Raw genomic sequence first — 19,434 nt, forward strand, 5'->3', positions numbered from 1 at the left:
GCTTTTCCTAGCTGGCTTTACTGGGAAAGAACGCCCACCTACGGCTTGGGGGTTCCTTCTGAACCTCAGTGTGGGGAGGGCTCTGAGGTAAGAGAATGTCTGGTGGGTCCTGAGCCTTTGTCAGCACCCCTGCAAGCCTGGGGATACAGCATTTGCAGAGGTTGGGGGTCTGGCCCCCTCACCCCCACGCATGCTGGAGGCACAGACTGAGCAATTAGTAAAAGAATTAAATTCAGTAAGTCTTGTTTTCCTCCTAGAGTCAAGGCCACACACAGCAGAGGGCTGGGGGCAGTGGGGGGCGGGGGAGGGGGGTGGGAAGAAGGGTGTGAACCTGCTTCCATGCCAGTTTTCTGATTAGTTCTCCCGCGGGGGTGCAGTGAGGAAGCCGCCCTCTCCCCTGCGGGTGAAAAGAAGGAAGACAGCCCTCTGCCCTAGACTGCTGGGTGTAGCCGTGGGTTCGGCTCTACAGCCAACGGGTTGTGTGTATGTCTGTAGAACTGGGGTGACATCCGTCCGCTTTCCCACTTGGGGGAGTGGAATCCAGTGAGCTGATTAGAGGGGGAAGCCCTGTAACTCTCCCCGTTCGGTCTGGCGAGATCTGTCCAATCGCCACCCCTTTGAGGTCAAGCCCAAGCGCCCCGATATCCCCAAGAATAGAGCGAATACTAAGCACTTCCCCTGCCCCGGGCGAGGGACAGAGGGGACACCGCGTCGCCGTGCAGCACCATCACTGAGGTCCCCGTCACCCCGGGGCTCCCGAGGCCAGCTCCTGCCGAGTCCCGGACGAGGCATGGAGCCCGGCGGGTGCCAGGCGGACGCGAGCCCTCGCGACGCTCCATTCGTCCAGGACTCCCGCGAGGGGGTGGTGTTCCCTGCCCAGTTCCGCCCCAGCCCCCGCCCCGAGAGGCGGGGTCCGGAAGTCCGGACCCAGAGTCGGGGCGGGGCCGAGTCCTGCTCCCCGCCCCGCCGCGCCCCCAGGCTCGGAGCGTCCCCCGCGCGCGCCGCTCTAGTCGGTGCCGTCCACCAGCTCGCACAGCATGTTCTCCAGGGCCGTGATGCGCTGCTCCTGGGCCTGCACCTGCTCGCGCAGGGCCTTGATCTCCTCCAGCAGCGTCTCCAGGGTGTGCTGCTGCTGGGGCGCGGAGGGCGGGAGAGGCTTTGTCACGAAGGGGCCGCGGTGGGGAGGGGGGTTGGGCCCGGCCGCGTGGAGCAGAGCGGGAGCTCACCGACAGGGAGGCGTCGCTGGCCGACTGGCTGCGGCGGGGGCCAGAGGGGGGGCGCACGTCCAGGATATTGCGCTTGGTGACGCGGAGCTCGCGGTGCTTGGGAGGCACGTAACCGTCCCTCAGCGAGATGAGCACCGGTTCGGCGTCCTGGCCAGATAGCCATTCGTCCGCTTCTAGGGCCGGCTCGGGGCCGGGAGTATCTGGGTATAGGTCGTCCTGGAACAAGTCTGACTGTGGGGGCGGGGGGAGGGGGCAGGAAGACCAGCGTTAGCAGAGGGCCGGGTTGCTCCGCTCCCTTCGGCCTCGGAGCCCTCTCTGCCCAGCCCCTCTCCGGGCCCCCTCACCTTGCGGGGCACCGTCATGACGATGGGCTCACATTTTCTTTCGTGCAACTTGTAGAACCTGCAAGGGAGCGGGATTCAGCACCCCCGCCGGCTCCCACCTCTTTTTCTGCCTGGGACCAATAAGTCGGAGACCCAACACTTGCTGAGCCCCTACCATGCACTGCACTTCAAAACACGTTATTGATCCAGTTGGTAAAACATTTCTGATGGGGGGGGTTATCATCGTTTTACAGATGAGGAAACTGAAGTTTAGAGAATGTTACACTAGTGAACGCTGGGGGCTGGCATCGAAACAAGCCAGTTTGACACACACCCCCCAGCCCCCTCCTTCTCTTCCCCCTGCAAAATACCCCCACTCCTTCTGAAAGATGATACTATTGGAGAAGACTCTGTCTTCCCCGATGGCAAGTGGGGACAGACATGCAAGAGACAAAGGCAAAGGCTGCTGACCGGGCGATCTCACACTTGCTGACTTCCAGCCCCCGCTTGGGCATGAAACCCATGCCCCTCTGAGGCTCCTTGCTGCTGAAGGTGTTCAGGTAATGCACGAAAGGTGGTTCGTCCGTAATCTCAAAGTATCGAATGCTGCTGTCGCCCTGCAAAACCAGTGGGTTCGGAGACGCACCCAGGCGGGGCCCTCCGACAGGTCCGTCCAGCCCCTGCCACTCCTCCCGGGTCCAAGTACCTTGCCGCATAGGTAGACGATGCTAGAGTCGGGATCATAGAAGGGCAGTAGGACCCCGTTGCTTGTGTCCATCTCCTGCAGTGCCACTGGCTCCTCGAAGTTGTTCTGCCCGGGCACAGGAGGCGTGACCAGCTCTGTCCCAGCCACCGTGCCACTTCTGGATCCCCTGAAGCCCCTTTACACTTCCTACCCGCTCCACAGCCCATGCGTTCCCAGGGCAGCTCTGGTGAACCGAGCCGCACGTCCCGCCCACGGACACATCACTCCCAGTGCCCCGCCCGCCGGCACATCTGGCCCCTGCGCCGCCGCATGCAGTCACCGCAAACCACCCCCAGGGACTCGGCATCACCAGGTGGGGGTGCCAGCCTGGGCTCCTTCAGGCGACGCAGCAAAACTGGGCAGAGGGGTGGGTGTGGGGATGGCAGGCGCTGCAAAGGGGGCAGCAGCCTCCAGCCCAGTCCAGGTGGGCATGCCCTGCGGGTGGGGGGCGCCTGGCCCCTCTCCCGTGATGCCAGTCCCCGGGGCACACACCCCAAGCTTCCAGCTGCGTTACCGGGTCCCACAGGCCCAGCTCTCGCTGGCTCATGCGGGTGAAGCCCGTGGTGAAGATATGACCCTGGCGCGTGAAGACGGCCCGCATGGGCCTCATTCCCTCGTGGGCCGCAAACCTCTCCTGGGGGGAGGGGGAGACAGGGAGAGGCGTCACCCAGCTGCCTGCCTGGGGGAGCTTGGAGGGACGAGCGACCGGCTTGCTGACTTTGGCGGGGGAGAGCCGGGGAGGTGGGATGAGGGGGCTGGAGACAGAAGGGGGCCTAACTACTCAGCTTCCTCGGGGGGGCCCCGGCTGGCGCCCAGGCCGGGAGGGAGCGGGAGGCGCGCGCCTCTCGGCCGATCCCGACCCTCAGGCGCGCTCGGAGGCGGGGCCCTAGAGCAAGGGAAGTCCGCCGGCTCCCCGGGGTCGCGGCGAGGCTTCTCCCGGTCGGGAGCTCCTCGCGCCGCTTCCGCCTTCTCGCGCACGGGCCGCGGCCTGGGAGGGCGCTCGTGGAGCCCCCGAGGGAGCGAGCGCGCGCGCCCAGCGCGGCCTGGCCTACCGGGTCCCAGAGCGCGAGTTGCCGCTCACTCATCCTGCTGAAGCCGGTGCTGAGTAGCTTCCCGTCTGCAGTGAAGACGGCCCGCAGCGGGCGGGCGCCCTCGTGAGGCCGGGCTCGCTCCTGCTCGCGGGGTTAGTGGGTTAGAGCGCCCGCCGGCCCGCCCCCGCCGCCACCCCGGCCGCGCCCGCCGCGCGCTCCCGGCGCAGACGAGCACGTGCCCCGCGCCCCGCGCTGGAGTGAGGCTGGCGAGGCGGGTGCCGCCGCCCCCCAGGGCACCGAGCTAGGACTAGCGGGGCGCGAGGGCTGCCCCCTGTCCCCTCGCCCGGCGGGTCCACTAGGGCAGAAAGGGGCCCGCCGGAGAGCCGCTGTCGGGGGGCCCCAGACCCTGGAAGACGGCGCTGGGTGCCGGCCGGCGAAGAGGAGAGGGGTCCGGGAGGTTTCATGCAGGTTCTGGTGGAAGGACAGAGCTTGCGGCTTCTCCCCTGCTCAGTTACAACTCGCAGAGCACTGCTCTGAGCTTCTGGGATGGAGGGAGACGGAGGGAACAGGAGCGGGGCAGAAAATTGTGGGCTTAAGTGGGGCTTGGGGGTGGCCTCGGGTTGGGGCGGGGGAGGCGAGAGCTGGGACTAGAGATTCCGAGGATCCAGGATCGAGGGTACGGGGGGGGGGGGGGGGGGGGGGGGGGGAGGGCCTGATAGTTGGTCCCTGGGGTAAGGGTTGGGGAATGGCCGAGCCAAGCTTACTCACCGCCACCACCTGGCCCTTGCGGGGGTCGATAATGCGCAGCGTCTTGTCCTTGCAGGTGGTGGCCAGCAGGCTACCGTTGCTGTTCCAGCACACGCTGTGGATGACGTCCGGGTGCAGGTCGTCTAGGCTCAGGAGCACCTCCCCGGTGCCCACATTCCAGATGATGATCACATTGTCACCACCTGCTCCGAGCAGCCAGTCACTGTTACTTGGGTCCTGCCTTGCCCACCGCCCCCCACCCCGCATCTACAGTAGGGACCCCTCCCTAGGCCCCCAGACCTGCACTGAGCAGGACATTCCGGGCAGTGGGGTGCCAGGAGAGGATGCCCACACGTTTGGAGTGGCCCTCGAGTGTAATGATGGGTTCTGTAATGTTGCGCACGGGAGTATAATCTGGAATTTGCCACACCTGGGAGGGAGGAAAAGGCATAGGGTGAGTGGAATGAGTAGCCTGCTTTGTCCCTCCACTCCTCCCCAATTTTGCCCTCCCTACTGCCCACCCCTACCGGCTCTCTTGAGTGGTAAGGGTCAAATGCAGGGCAGGATGTAATGATGTCTGTGAAGGGCAGAAGCAGCTGGGAGCCAGGAGGGGGCAGTGCCAGCTCTCCAGAGACCTCTCTATGCACCCCAGCAGGGAGACTTCAGAGCACTGCCCCTTGCTCTTCAGGCCTCAAGTTGGCCATGGCTATAATTAGTCCTAAGAAGTGCATCCTGGGAAAGGGTGGGCATGTGGCTAAATATAGCCTGGGAGCTGGGCAGAGCAGGGCTAGGGCACCTCTTTTTCCGCCTTCCCTAGCACAGGTGAGACGGGCCTCCCCCCCTTCCCCTGCCCCGCAGCATCCATTTGGCTCCTACCATGACCGTGGTGTCATCTGAGGCACTGGCAATGACGTTGTCATTGTGTGGGCACCAGTCAATGTCCAGCACAGGAGCAGTGTGCCCAGTGACCAGTGGGTAGTTCTTATCCACTCGTCCTGTCTGGAGGGGTCAGAGAGGGAGCTGTAGGGTCAATTTCCTGTGTGTTTTTTGGGGGCAATGGACCTGTTTACATCTCAATACTCTATCACCTATTTTCTCTTTGCAAACCCCTTTTCTGCACCTCCAACCGCATCCAACTACTTCCTGTATTTCACTGAAGGCAAAGAGAGTTGAAGTATTTAACATCAGGGGATCAGACACAAGAGAGGTAATGACTTAGCGAAAGACCCAGAGCAAGATACGGGTTGAGCCAAGACCTGAATTCTCAGCCCAGTGCTCTTGCAAAAAATACCTACTTGGAGAAGGCTATTCTTGGGCCTGTCCCCCCAGTTAGGACGTCTGTAGGAAGCCCCTGGTAGAAGAGGTCAAGATGAGGTAATATGCAATGCAGTGGCCAACAGCCCTTTCCCAGTCACCCTTGGCAGAACTCCCCCTTGACCTTGGAACCACCAGCAGCAGGTTCCCAACCTAAGCTGGGGCTCATCTACTTTTGGTCTTTATGGGCTTTTTATGGGGTCTCTGAGGCCTTTGCAGGGGCTGGCATCAGTCCAGACCAGGCAGTAGGGGAGAGGGGTGGCCATGTGGCATTGGAATGGCAGTTGTACTGGGTGAGGAGGTGGCTCCAGCTGAAATTTGAGCCCTGGGGATGGTGTCCTTGGATGATGTCTGCATTGTCCCTGAATGAGTCACTGGCTATTGTCAGGCCTTTTCCTGACCCTGCCACCTGCAGGGTCTCCCTTAACAAGGTGTGGGGGCCAGATCAAGGTCATGACTTGGAGTGGCCATCCTGGGGGGTGCAGATTTCCAAGGGGCTTGAGGTTACTCAGCAAAGGTGGCAGTACTTGCCTGGCCCCCATCCCTGGGGTAGGAAGTGGTCTGGCCTTATGTGTTATGTCCCTCTGCCCTTTGTTTTCATTCTATCTCACTATAAGAACCATAGTGGGGAGGTGACCAGGGACTATTTGCAAAGACCTTGATCCTGTCCTGGGTGTGCTGCTCTGGGGTATGATTTGATCAAATGGTCACCCTGCACTGGGGAGAAAGATCCCACACCCAAAACATGAGGTGGTGTGACACTAGGAGAGACAGGAACAGAATCTGGGTCAGGTCCTGGCTCTACTGCTTCCCAGCTATCTCCACAATAGCCTTCTGGACCCTGCTGGGAACAGGGGGCTGCACAGAGAAGGGGGTGGGCTATGAGTGGGTGCAGGCTGCTGTGATGCTGCTGTTCTCGGGGGGGTGAGGGAGCCTCTGAGTTGGTCCCCAAGGGCCTGGGGAACAGGGAGCAGCCGATGGATACAAGCTGCCCTCCTGACTGTAGAAGGAGTCCCCAGGGGCCACAGCCAGCATCTTCCCACGTGCTTTCTTCCCCTCATCCCTCACCTTGGCCAGAGGCAGGACAATGAAGGCACCTCCACCCCCAGCCTCCACAATAATGGCCAGGAATTTGGGGTTGACCGCACAGAAGGAGCTGTCCCATGTGACCTTGGACACCCGGATGTCCTCGTAGGACTGGTCAGCCTTTGCGGCCTGCCCAAACACATGGCGGAACTTGCTCTGCCGAACCACACGTCGGCTCATGGCTGTGGGTGGAAATGGAGGATCTCAGTGCCCAGAAATGCCTTTGGTCTTGAGTCCTGTGAGCTGTGGGAGGGAGGAAGAGCAGGAAGGGGGGTGACGAGTGAGAAGGATTACTGGCTACGAGTCAGATCCTAGAAGCAGGGAGCTCTCTTCCAGGTGATTAAACTATGGGAAGGGTCTTTGCTGCCTATAAAGTGCTGCTTAATTCAAGGGGTTAGGATTTGGGGCCTGACTTCTCCTTTGAGACCCAGGCAGGGGACAGTGGAGTTTGACTGGGCCTGAAAGCTTCCTGCAAGTGAAGTGGTTTTGGGAGGAGCCTCAATGCCAGGCTGCCCTCCTGCTGCCATCCGTGGATGAGCATCTCTTCAGGAAGTGGTTTATCTCCCAGCAGCACCTTGTCCAGAATCAGAGGCCTTGGTTGTGGGATCTTGGCTCGACGCCAGCTATGGGGCTAAGACTACAACACCCCCAAGGTCCTCAACTCTGTGTCTCTAACATAGTTCAGGCAGATGGGCTTTTGTCTTCTTCTAAAATTTTGCTAAGGAGAAGTTCCTCCTGTCAGCTAACTTGAGTCTTTCCTGCTGTTTTCATCAATTTCCTCGCATCCTGTTGGGGAACACAATGTAAGGTGGATCTCTCCTCTTTCCACTCTTTTCTTCTCCGTGAGGTCCTGACCATGGTCTGGCTTTTGCCTACCATACATGGGTCTCGCTTCTCCTGTGGGTCCTCTCTCCTGTTGAACTCTCCCAGGGTGGGGTCCTCAACCCCGCGGGGCTAGGGCCAGATTTGCAGGAGTGGGGAGGGTGAAGTGCTTTTTCTTCAGCTGGGGTCTCTGCTGTGCTCTTCCCCAGGGGACTCATCGAGCTCTTCCAAACCCCATCCCCTGACTCCTGCCCCTCCCCAGCCCCGGGCATCCTTGTGCCCTTCACGCCGCTCCTGCGGCCCCAGGCCTGAGGCCCGGGCCTCCCCGCACCCCCTCGGCTTCCAGCCCCGGCACTGCGTTCTTAGGAAGCGAGGTGTCGGTGCAGTGCAGGCGCGCGGGCCGCTGTCCGGCCAAATATAGACACCAAGTCCGCCCCGCCCGGGACCGAATTTGGCGGCGCGGGGGAGGGGGCGCAGATCTCAGCCACTTCTAGAGCCCCCGCCCGCTGGGTGGCTGCGGTGGGGGCAGGGGGCAGGGGGTACCTGGTCCTGAGTGGGCGAGGGGCGCTCGCGCTGCGGCTCCTCTGCAGAGGGGCTCGGTGCGCGCTGGGGCCGAGGGAGTCGGGATGCCGGAACCTCCCCTCCGGGTGTCCGCGGCGTCTGGGGCCCGGGTGTTCCTCTGCGCGCTCGGGCCGCTGCTCGCGGCTCTCCGGGCCCGGCGTCGCTGCAGTCCCAGCTGCCGCTGCCATCAACCTGCGGGGGCGGGGCCGGGGCCGGGGCCGGGGCCGGGGCGGGGCCGCTGTGGCCCCGCCCCTCCAGCGGCGGGAAAGTCGAGCGCCGCAGCCCGCGCAGCGCGGCCGCCGGCCCCGGAAAGCCGTCAGGTGGTGGAGTGTGTCCGGCGGGCTGCGCGCCTCCTTCCCCGCCCTCGGTGCTCCCGGGCAGGCCGGGCAGACCCGGGTTCCCGCACCCGGCGGGGCTCCGGCAGGGAGGGCCGGCAGCGCGCAAGGTCAGGTGCCTTCGCGCCGCCTTCCTGCCGCAATCGCACGCCGAATTTAGCCTGTGCCGGCTGGCGGGCCTCGGCTGCGGGCCTGCACGTCCGGACCCTCCCGGGGACAGGCTCCGGAAAGGTGCCCTGGAGTGAGGGCCGAGCCAGGGCTGCTCCAGTGTACCCGACAGGCGCTGTGAATGTCGCTGTTACTGTTGTTGTAAGTGGCCATAGCGACCACTTGAGAACCTAACACGTTGGCACTGTAACTAGGCCTTTCGCCCGGTTAGAGAGGATTCCGTGGAGCCCGGCAGAAAGGCAGCCCAAAGATGGGGAAGTGAATCCACCTCGACCCCGTGGGGAGACACCACATCAAGGCGAAGCAGCTGCCACAGGCCTTTGGCAGTCACGTTTTATTTTATTTTTTATTTATTAAAAAAGATTTTTAAAAATTTATTTATTCATGAGACACACACAGAGAGAGAGAGAGAGAGAAGAGAGAGAGAGAAGAGAGAGAGAGAAGCAGAGACAAAGGCACAGGGAGAAGCAGGCTCCACGCAGGGAGCCCGATGTGGGACTCGATTCCAGGACCCCTGGGATCACGACCTGGGCTGAAGGCAGGCACTAAACCGCTGAGCCACCCAGACGTCCCTACTTAAAGAAGGATTGTATTCATTCATTTGAGGGAGAGAATGAGGGTGAGAACATGAGCAGGGTGAGGGGCAGAGGGAGAAGCAGCCCCCCTGCTGAGAGGGGAGTCAGTTGGTGGCTGGGCTCCAACTCAGGACCTCAGATCATGACCTGAGCTAAAGGCTGATACTTAACCTACTGAGCCACCCGGGAGCCCCAGTAATCAAATTTTAGATGACCAGCCTGACTCCTAAGTCTTCTGGGACTTGTTTGAATTGATGCCCAGCTGTGTTCCAGGGAAGTCCCAGCCCTCATTCATTCCCCCTGAAACCCACAGATCTGAGTATCCATCAAGGCTAAGGAGGAAATAAAAAGAAACCTGTCAAAATACAGCCAGTGAAGAACCGCTCGTCCCTGAAAGCTGCTGTGCACCCAGCACTCATCGATTTCTTGCTTTGGATCATCTGGCCCTGGAGGACAGCATGAGGCTAGTTATTACCTCCAATTCTCCAAAGCACACCTGGGAATCAATGGAATGGCCTTCCAGAGGGCAGAGATTAGCATTGGGAGTAAAGGAGATGGCAGGTGGTAGCCCATACAAGGCTCCTTCTCAGAAAGAGTCCAAGTATCCAGTGGCTTGTAGGGGAACAGAATCAGAAACTGTTACGGGTGCTCCAGAAATAGTTTATGGCAGGGAGGGCCATAAGGGTAGATGAATTTCCCTTTCATCTAAAGATTCCAGGCACATGATTAGGAGGGAAAGATCTGAGTGACTCAGTTGCTCCTTAATAACAATAGCTCGTAGTTATTGTGTCAGACACTGTTCTAAGGGCTTTACACATATTAATTCCATTCTGATAATAGCCTTCTTATTAGCTATTATTATCCCTATTTTATAGGTGAGGAAACCAAGGCACAGAGAGATTAAGTAGCTTACCCATCACTCAACTGGTAGTTGGTGGAGCTGAGACTTATCCAGGGGTCCAGCACCTGGGTCCATGCTTTTCAGTACCATGCATTTCTGTCTCTTGAAGGATAGTGCCACCTTATCTCATAAATGCTGATACTGAGATTTACTTTTTGTGGCACAGAGGAAAGAATGCTTGGACTAATTAGAAAACTGGAGTTCCAGCTCTGGCTCAATCACCTCAGTTTTGCAGTTCTCTGAGCTGTAAAGAACAGGAGAGGCCTGGGTCAGTTTCTTTCCGACTCTGCACCACCTGTTGGCAGACAAGGAGTTTGACATGCTGCCTCCTACCTTTTCTTTCTCCCTTGCTTTTTCTCCTCTTTAAAGAGCCTTCTAGTCTAGAGGCAAGAGTCTGAAACTAGGAAGTAGGAATCCTTTAATCCACCCTGCCTTTGGTTCTGTCATCTGAGAAGAAGGGTGCTCTCCAGGTACAAGAGCAGGGATTCACAGGTAATACTTGGACCAGGAATGCCTCAGCCCTGCCCTCTAGCTTTCTTCTGGCTGCCAAAGCTTGGCAGAGAGTGGGCAGGCAGATCCAAGGCATAAAGAACTAATCAGGGGAAGAAGCCATTTGGGCTTGGTGCTTTCCTGTGTGGTTAACCAATTGAATTATTAGCGGGGTTTTGAACTACAATCTGTAGAAGACAGGCATGGATTTAATCTTTCATAAAGTCTTTTTCTGGAAGAGGTGGCCTGGCAACTTAGACCCTATTTGCTTTGGCCATACAGACTGAGCTTATCTAGTCAGTGACGCCAGGCACCCGTAGAAAATTTTGTAAAATGACCTTGCCTTCACCATCATGCACTGGCACTTTAGCCAGAGACCAGTGATGTGCCCCTCCTACTTGATTTGGATAATTCAGAATGTAGCAGGCAGGCTTAACTTTAGTTTAAGGCAGTATTTTAGTATTTTTTTAAAAGATTTTATTTATTAGACAGAGAGAGAGAGAGAGCACAAGCGGGGGGAGCAGCAGGCAGAGAGGTAGAAGCAGTTCCCCATTGAGCCGGGAGTCTAATGTGGGGCTCGATCCCAGAACCCTGGGATCATGACCTGAGCTGAAGGCAAACACTTCACCAACTGAGCCACCCAGGTGCCCCTGAGGCAGTATTTTCTCTGGAAACGTCAGTACATTGTTTTGTTAGCAATTTGGAAACTGAGCTTTCCCTAGGTAATAGTGATGCCTTGTATGTGATGAATGGTACCACTAAATATCTCATGATGGGTCTGTGGAGGAGTGGGAGAATTGGAGAGCCTCTCCCTTCCAGACCCAGCCTGTTTTAGAGAACTGCCTGTTGATCTGATTTCCCTTCTTCCACCATTGACATCCAATGCTTCTCTTCTAATAGCAAGAGAGGGTTAAAAAGTTTTTACTTCTTTAGAAATCAGTGAGCTGAGGTGGCTTGCGCTGGGAGCTTGTGAGCTCTATCTCACAAATGTCCAGAGAGGTCAGCCACCCAATAAATCTAGTCCCTGTTGGGGCAGGTCACAGCAGCTGTCCCAGAGCAGTCACTCTGTACCACACACGGCAGAGGACTTTTGGTCCCTTTGCTTATTCATTCTCCTAACATCCAGGTGGTGGCTTTGGCAAGAGCTTCTTTGACCAGGCAGGTTCCCAGCTTGGTCACTTGGTTGGAGCCACAAAGTCTGAAATAATCTTTAGTGATCCTATTTCCCATTCAGTCTTTATTTTCTGGGAGGTAGAAAGTTGTACTTCTTCCCAGAGCTCAGCTAACTCTTAAGGATGTACATGACAGAGATCAATGAGAAGTGTTTCATGTGCTGCATTGCTCATCAGTGTTCTCTTCCAATCCCTCCACCTTCTCAGCATCGCCCCCCTTTTGTGGCACTTTATCAAATACACGTTTCATCTTCAAAATAAAAATTTATTTAATCTGTAACAAGAACATTGAATCTGCACATTTGCGCACAAGTTCACATTTAAAAACAGCAGAGCACATCAGTAATAAAAAAAATCTATAATACAAGTGGAACATCCCAACCACCAGGAAGATTAAGGAAGGAGATGAGACCACTCTATATTCTGCTTCAAATGCCTCAAAAAGGTCCCAGAGATTCCAGGGAGCACCTGCTTTATTTAATAAAATGTGAGCATAAAAGTTTGGGACTGGCCTGGGGCAAAGTTAACAGTCAGTGGGAGTCTTTTGGACTTGCGTTCTACATTTAGAACAAGTCCTATGAAATAAAGTAGGAAGAAAAAAAAATAAAAGGCACCTTAAGCTATGCCAGGCAAACCAAAACCCCCCCAAAACAGAAAAACCAAACAATTGCCTGCAGGCCTGTTGACTGAGAATCATTTCAGGGCCAGTTACCCAGTTTCCAGATTGAGTCATCAGCTTCAATTAAGCCCTGGGTATTAGCTCTGCATGTGCACGGAGGATGCTGCCACCAGTGTCGCTGTGAGGACACAGATGACTAGCACTAGTCATAGACCCTTTGAGGCATCTTCAAGCTAATGGATGACTCTAGTTTAGAAATCCTGTCCTGATCTCTGGGGCACTGAGAAAATGAGGCTGGTTTTCTTTTCATAGCAAGAGCCAGGCCCGGTCACCCTCCACTTCCAGGCTGGAAAAGTACAGAAGCACCTTGCAATAGCTCTTCATGGCATCAAGGGACCTCAAAGCCCTGGAACAGGAGTGAGGAGCATGCAGCATCCTGCTTTGGGGGTGGGCTTTTTCCTAATATGAGTGTCAGAAGAGTTGAGGCAGCAAGTACATTTATGCCTAATATATGCCTTGATCTTCTAGTCTGGAAGGGAAAACAAAGTCCAAGATACCTTCAAGTTGCATTGGTGCTGAAAGAGCTAAAATTTCATCTACCATCAAAAAGCAAAACAAAATTAGACAAAAATGACACTAGCCATTCACCATTATAACCATCACTGTAAGACACGCCATCACTGACTGAGGAAAGGGCTATTTCCACACAGAGTGCTGAACAGGAGTGCAGGACAGATGGGAGTCAGCTCCAGGTCCTCCTCATTCACCCCTGAGGGCTGGCCACAGTGGCCCTGCTCTGTTTGAGGACTCACAGGACAGCCGGGGCTGGGTGCCTGGACGAGGGGACTCAGTGGCTGTCAAGATGATGCACGTTTTAATTATCACAATGTAAACAAAGTATCCACAAATAGTTTTCAAAAAGAGCCTAAGAATGGATTTAAAAATTTTAAAATGCCCTTAAAAGTGACTCTCTTCACAATAATGCTTTCTTTTTTAAAAGAAAAAACTCCCACGAAAACATCTTTACCAAACATGCCTGGATTGCTTTAAAACTGAAATTCTCAGATGGAATAGGTGAAGATTTTTGTGAGCTGCTATGTCTCAGAAACTTCAGGTCTCTCCAAAAGTATTTGTCTGGGCCCCTTTAGCAGGAGGGGACCTCAGAGCCTGGGCTATCATTCTCAGGCCGTCCTTGGAGCTCTTGGTAGTTCCCCAAATGAGAAAGAGCCGGGATAAAGGTACAGAACCAGGAAACTGCTAGATAGAGAGCCTTAAGAGGTTGGGATGCTAAGAATGATCCCAAGCATTACGAATCTGAAAGGCAACCAAAATGAGAGATGAATATTACTACACTATAGTACTACAGGTCTACTCTAGTATACACTACACCTAAGTGTTTCTGAAATCAAGAAAGGGTTGGGGTTTCTCTCCTTCCTAATGACCAGGTAACCCTCTAGATTACAGCTCAAAAGTTGTGTGCTCCTGGGGTTTCTACCCCATGCACCAAAACGTTACTTTGTATTTGCATGTGCAGGTGTATGCACGTGCGTGTGCACACACATACACACATTTCTCTCTCTCTCCTCCAGAGTAACTGAGAGTCAGACTATGGTGGTTTTCAAAAGAGAGGCATGGAGCAAGAGGTCAAGACTTTTCCTATTCACCTCTGTCAACCTACTAGACCTGCTGTTCTGTATCTGAGTTTTCCATGAACAGAAAAGGGAAATAAACCACCCAGGATTATCAAAAAGTTTGAAGAGAAGAAAGTCTGAAAAGTCCTTGATAGCTTATCATGTATTTTCCCTGGACATCGCTCAGCTATGCAAATAAGAACACTCAGTTGTGGGAGTTTGAAAGGGCTGGCAAAACCCTATATGGCATGGTTGAATTACAGACCCCATGTAGAGGATGTTTATTTAAGTGGGCAAATTAAATGGTAACAAAAAATGTAATTCAAAAAAAGGAAGGCAGACCAAGACTATTTCCTTTCTCCTTTTTCTTAAAAAAAAAAAGTTTTCTTCACAGCATTAGAGGATCTCCTCCCCATCTCTGTTGTTATTTAATGCAGTATTAACCGCAGTTGCGGGGACGAGAGAGAACAGGGCAATACTGTCGATCCTGCTTGTACTTAATGTGAGGGAGGTCATCATTGCATCATTACTGTCTTCACCTCCATGCAAATCCTTCTCCCCAACCCTGCCACAACTTCCTGTCCTTTTCCTATCATAACGAGGGTGATGGAACTGCCTCAACAAGACAGGGCCATTTAGATATGAGCCCTGGAAATTCATAACCCTGTCTTGCGAGCCTCTTCACATTGATACAAATACCACCTAAACCCAAACACTTTACAGCACATTAAATATCCAGGAACCACAAAGCCATGTGGAGGATATATTTAAACATTTAAGGGAACTGTTTAAGGACAGCACAAGTACGTGTAATTACTACATCATAGAGACACTAAGAGCAGGAGGTTTCTGTCCAATCTACCTCCCAGCAGTGATGTGAGACCCAACTGTAGCTTCCACACAAGAACTGGATTCACAGCTCCCCTGGAGCACCTATGAATGGCCTCAGTCCACCTTTCCTCTCTCCTGCAGGTCACCCTACTATCTGCTCCCACCAAACTCTGGCCTTTGATATCCCCTCGACAGTCTGGGCATCTGTCTTTTCCTCTCAGTGCCGGGATGAGCCAAATACCAAAGCCCAAGGCTGTACTCGGTCAATCTCTTAGCAATGTGGACATCCACCGAAGCACCAGGAAGCAAATCTGCAAACCTCTTCAGTTTTGATGAGCTACAGGTGTTTCATTCCAGGCTGAATGTTTTCTGTAAGAAGCTCAAACTGGCTTGTTTATGGCAAGTGCTCCTGTGTTAGGCATCTCCACGAAAGCAGCAAAGCAACAGCATCCTAAAGTTGTAATGGCACTGGAGTCGTAATGGGTGCCTGCCCTTAGCATTAGAAACTTCCACCCTGGGCAGCAGGAACACTCATACACACTCCCTGGCTGTGGCTCAGCTACTGGCAAATAACCCGCTGGGATTTCAGCCTCAAAGAGAATTCAGCTCTCAGTCAAAATGTGACCTATGGGAGCCTGAAGGAGTTTCTCCAAGGAGGAAGTTACTAAAACATAACTTGGCAGGAGCTGGCGATCAGAAGTCTCCATTTAAATGATTACAACCACCATCAATAGACTCTGCAGATTCCTACCAATACCCATCAGCTTTATTTCTGTGGTATGTGTTTTCTCCAGTTGCAGCTTTACTCTTTCTTAAAAAGATTAAATCAAAAAGACCCTACGACATCAACAACAAAACACTGTAAGGAAATGACAACATTATGTACATAAATACTGTGTATAAAGTAGAGAAATGACAAATCTTCCAGGAAAAGGAGAAAAAAAAACCCATGTCAAGTGTTAACGGTGATAACATCGATAAGAAAACTGCGTTCAACGGAGGTTATACATAGGTAACGTAACAATTTAAATATCATCTATGAAATAAAAAAAAAAAGGCAGCACTGGGAGAAACAGCATGAGGAAGGAAAGTAAATTGGAAAAAAAAATGGCCATTAAACTCAGAAGGCCCACAGAATTATTCAAGTAATGGAAGTGTTAAAACCCTACGGATGTATTCATTTTTACAAGAACACACTGACTTTCAATTGCTGTTTTTCAAACTTGTCCCTATTATGTTTTTGTTGAGAGGATGTTGCAGAGCACATTTCCTGGCAGGGAGGGCCAGGATAACCGCCTATGTGCAGCCCATTGACCTGGAAGATACTGTGCCGCAGCCTCTGCACACTTTGCTTCCACCTCCTCCTATACTTTCTTCTACACAGAATCTCTCAAGATTTCATTTGGGGTTCTCTTTTAATTTAAAAATTATGTGCTTGGGGGAAAAAAAACTATTTGCTTGGTAAGTTTACAAAGCCAGCCATTATCATGCCTTTTGGTAATGATATACTCTGGAATTCAGAAGTGGTTTCTGGAAGACCCCCCTTTGAAAGCAAAGCAGAATCAGCCCACTTGGGGAACTCTCAGTGGGCTGGGGCCCAAGGATGAGAGCACATGGACGTGTGGCTGCCCTTCAGTCCAATCCTATGCATCAGGTCTGAAGCCCAAACCATCATCACACAGGCCCAGGGGAGCATTTCCGATTTCCAGCTTCATCTCCATCCTCCCCATCTGTTTCCTTCCTTAAGCAAGCAGGCATGCTTTTTTCTCAGAGGGGAGCTGATTGAAAAACAGCAATTTGCCTTTGATAAAGGTGCTCTTTGAAAATGAGTATTTTTTGAGGTTTGAATTTTCTAAAAATAAAAAATGATAAAAATGGTCTAGTTGTCCAAATCAATCTTTCTCTCTCTCACACACATACACAGAGAAAAAAACCCAAACCCTGCATGCGCCAGGAACAGTAAAATGACCAAAATATTATAAAATTAACCAATAAAGTGCATGTTCCTTACATATTACACCTGCCCCTTTTATAAACATTTCTTTTAGAAAGTTCCATGTGTAGGCTCAGAATCACATGGTATTATAGAAGGGGTTGCTTGTCCGTTTTTTGTCGTTTGCTTTTTTCAGTCTCCTAAGGGGGTGAGTTCTGCCGTGCTGCTGACGGGGCGCCACAGCCAGCCCTGGAGCCGGACCCGCATACTGCAGTCCCTGGGATTGGAGCAAAGGCAGGCCTCCTTCAGAACTAGTCAACTCAGGGCCTGCCCTGGGGAGCGAACACTGCTGACTGTAACCAAATTCTTTGGCATACTGTACAATGGGCTTCTCCACTGGCTTGCTCTGCGCAATACACTCTGTTGTTCTGAGTTGCTCTATAAAATACTTGGTGGGCTCTAGGTTCTGGGGGGCATCTGGGCTTTCTGAGGGCTCCTGGGCCTCCATGGCATGCATGCCTGCATCCGTTCTGAAGAAGGGCTGGAGCAGTTTGAGATGAGGGGGATCAGAGGAGACAGGCTCTCTCTCCGATAAACAGTTTTTACAGAGGTCCAAGTAACCTAACTTGGCAAGGGAAGCCGAATGCCTCATTTGGGATGGTTGGGTGAGCCCTCCCTGGCAAATCGCTCGGGACTCGATTTCTTTAGTGCGCTCCTTCACCACACTGGGGCTATTGCTGAGACCCTTTATATTGTCACTACTAGAGCTATGTGGGAGTTGACAGGCTATGAGAAATGGGTCCAGTTTTTCTTGTAACCCCCCACTACTGTCATCGAGTTTGCCTGGGTCTTTGCTGGTTAGCTGTGAGTCCTTGGACAGCACTTCACTGCCACCAGAAAAGGGGCCCTCCTGACTTTCTTCCCAGCTACCCTGCTCTGATGAGGGCTCATTGTCTGTGGTGCTGGTTTGCTCTGTGAAGCCTTCCAGGTGAACAACGGTCTGGGGAGGTGCATAATCCAAGTTGGCAGATGGTACGTGGGTTGTGTGACTGACAGAAGGCACTCCTGTGTCTGGGGCTGTTGACAGGCTGTTGTCCCAGTCCTCAGGGCTGCCCAGGGTAGAGGTCATGTCGGTGGGGCTGTCGTGCTCAGGAGGGGAAGAATGAGACAGAGGTAGCACGTTGGGGTGCAGAGGAGCCTGGGCGGGGCCCAGGGTCCTGTTCAGATTTTCATCCAGTGCACAGAGGATGGTGATGGAGTCCTCCACTTTCACTTTCCTCAGCCCTTGCTCCCCACTCTTTTTGCTGGTGGCTCTTTCACCCCCCAGCCCAGGGTGATCAGGGGGTGTAACTGTGTGGGTAGACTCCATGATTTCCACCTTCTTGGGAAGGGAAAGAAGGACCGCCTGTGTCTCTGATCCCTGGCATGAAACCACAGTCCTCTGCTCCCTCAGGACTCCTTCCTGGTTTGTTCTAGTATCTGACCCCGGGCGCTCCTGAAACACCAGTAGCTCAGGTGCTAGAACAATGGAATTTTGCTCAGAATGGGGTAGTGAACCAGTTTCAGACCCACCGCATTTCCCTTTGCACTTGTTAATCTCTGGTTCCTTGGGGATAAAAGAATGTTCAAGGGTAGCTTCATCACTTTTCCCTTTTGGTGCTGGGTCTGCTACAGAAGAATCATTCTTGGAATTCTTGCGAACAGACAATGAGGTACAACCAGGGGCAGCACCGTGGTGCTCTTGCTCTTGTCGCAAGCGCTCTTCAAACTCCAAGGTGGCTCGCCTCACAGACCCAGGGCACCACTTGGCACCTGGGTGCATTCCTGGGCCCCAGAGCTCTTGTTCCTCCTCAGCTGGTTCCTCTTCTTCTAATTCTGTGGTGGATGAGTGTGTCGTCAGGCAGCCTTCAAGGTCCCACTTCCCTGAGTCTTTGGCGAGTTCAAGTTGGGCTGCGTAGGAACCCTCACTCTGCTCCAGATTTCCAGGTCTGTTCTCTAGGGCATGGGCCCTTTCAAGGGGTAGCTCATGGATAGTGTGCTTCTTTGGTGTGTGGCATGGGTTAGATAGGAGGTCTCCTTTCAGTTGAATCTGTCCGACTCCTTGACTGATGGATTCGATCTCAGTAACGATTTCTTTGACCGAAATTGCATTTTCTGAGTGAGATTGCATGAAGATGTCTGGGCTGACCAGTTCTGAGATTGCCTAGGGAGAAAACAGTGAGATGGTTATGGCAAACAGTCTCATTAAGAATGCCAGATGTTTTGCTTATTAATCTTCTAATCCAGGAGAACCTTCTGGCTATGAGGACACAAATCATGGAGCGCCTGAGACTGTCCTCTGGCCATCTGTTTTATCAGACAAGAAAAAAAACAACAACAACCCAGATTCGTCAAAGGCAGAGATACAAAACTTGTTACAGGTTGAATCACGGTCTACTAAACTTTTGTTCTGTTTACTCAAACAGAATTCCAACCCAATATCTTCCTTCCAAATGAACATCGGATAGCCCTGGAGGTTCCTATAATCCTTACTTTCCTAAGACTATTATTAGTCTTCAGGATTTAGGTCATTCTGGGGTAGATGAGATTTTTCTTCTCTGGCCTATCAACTTCCAGTTTGATTCTCACCTAGTTCAAGGGGAAGAGTTCCATTTAGGGGCTCAGTGGTCACCTTAAATATACCCAGTGTTCAGGCAGGATGGAAGAGGCTATCATCTGATGTCTGATTTGGAATCTCACTGTTCTCTTCTTTCCTGTCCTGCCAGCTTTCATCTTTATCCTCCCACTGCATCTTTTGGCAGTAGCATTCCAGCACATGAGGGCACTCTGTACCTGATCACACAACTTCCAAGTTTCACAAGGCTCCTTCCGGGCAAGGTTTACTTGGTTTATGGAGCCACATGCTTAAGCAAACTTAGAAACTGT

The 19,434-nt window shown here is 53.4% G+C and overlaps 2 protein-coding genes across 12 annotated transcripts in view; both read right to left on the bottom strand.

Annotated features, from left to right (window-relative positions):
* CORO6 (coronin 6) lies at positions 1-8,056 on the bottom strand. 7 transcript variants are annotated; one of them, XM_038548371.1, is made up of 12 exons: positions 7,838-8,056; positions 6,455-6,715; positions 4,949-5,071; positions 4,373-4,502; positions 4,094-4,275; positions 3,347-3,466; positions 2,809-2,928; positions 2,256-2,360; positions 2,021-2,166; positions 1,571-1,628; positions 1,227-1,457; positions 1-1,129 (listed from the first exon to the last, which is right to left on the bottom strand). In XM_038548371.1, the coding sequence occupies exons 2-12, from the start codon at positions 6,650-6,652 to the stop codon at positions 1,007-1,009; spliced, it is 1,536 nt and encodes a 511-aa protein (XP_038404299.1). In that variant the 5' UTR covers positions 6,653-6,715; positions 7,838-8,056; the 3' UTR covers positions 1-1,006. The 7 variants fall into 7 exon arrangements, with proteins under 7 accessions (XP_038404299.1, XP_038404298.1, XP_038404302.1 ...); XM_038548370.1 differs by having other exon boundaries at positions 1-1,132; XM_038548374.1 differs by lacking the exon at positions 3,347-3,466.
* Positions 8,057-11,739: 3,683 nt separating this feature from the next.
* SSH2 (slingshot protein phosphatase 2) overlaps positions 11,740-19,434 on the bottom strand; it is a 238,609-nt gene continuing 230,914 nt past the window's right edge. For 3 of the 5 annotated variants that reach the window (XM_038548401.1, XM_038548403.1, XM_038548402.1), the window contains one exon: positions 11,740-18,712. In XM_038548401.1, the coding sequence (XP_038404329.1) occupies positions 16,649-18,712 (2,064 nt within the window). In that variant the 3' untranslated portion in view covers positions 11,740-16,648. The remainder of the gene's footprint in view (positions 18,713-19,434) is intronic. The other 2 variants (XR_005364735.1, XR_005364734.1) reach the window with 2 other exon arrangements.

The sequence above is a fragment of the Canis lupus genome, chromosome 9 (genome assembly GCF_011100685.1).
Source record: "Canis lupus familiaris isolate Mischka breed German Shepherd chromosome 9, alternate assembly UU_Cfam_GSD_1.0, whole genome shotgun sequence".
In the NCBI taxonomy this organism is placed as follows: Eukaryota; Metazoa; Chordata; class Mammalia; order Carnivora; family Canidae; genus Canis; species Canis lupus.

Coding starts and splice junctions, on each gene's coding strand:
- CORO6 (XM_038548370.1), bottom strand. CDS start 6,652: ATGAGCCGACGTGTGGTTCGGCAGAGCAAGTTCCGCCATGTGTTTGGG. Junction 3,467..4,093: donor GCAAGGGCCAGGTGGTGGCG/GTGAGTAAGCTT, acceptor CCCCGCGAGCAG/GAGCGAGCCCGGCCTCACGA. Junction 2,929..3,346: donor AACTCGCGCTCTGGGACCCG/GTAGGCCAGGCC, acceptor CCCTCCCCCCAG/GAGAGGTTTGCGGCCCACGA.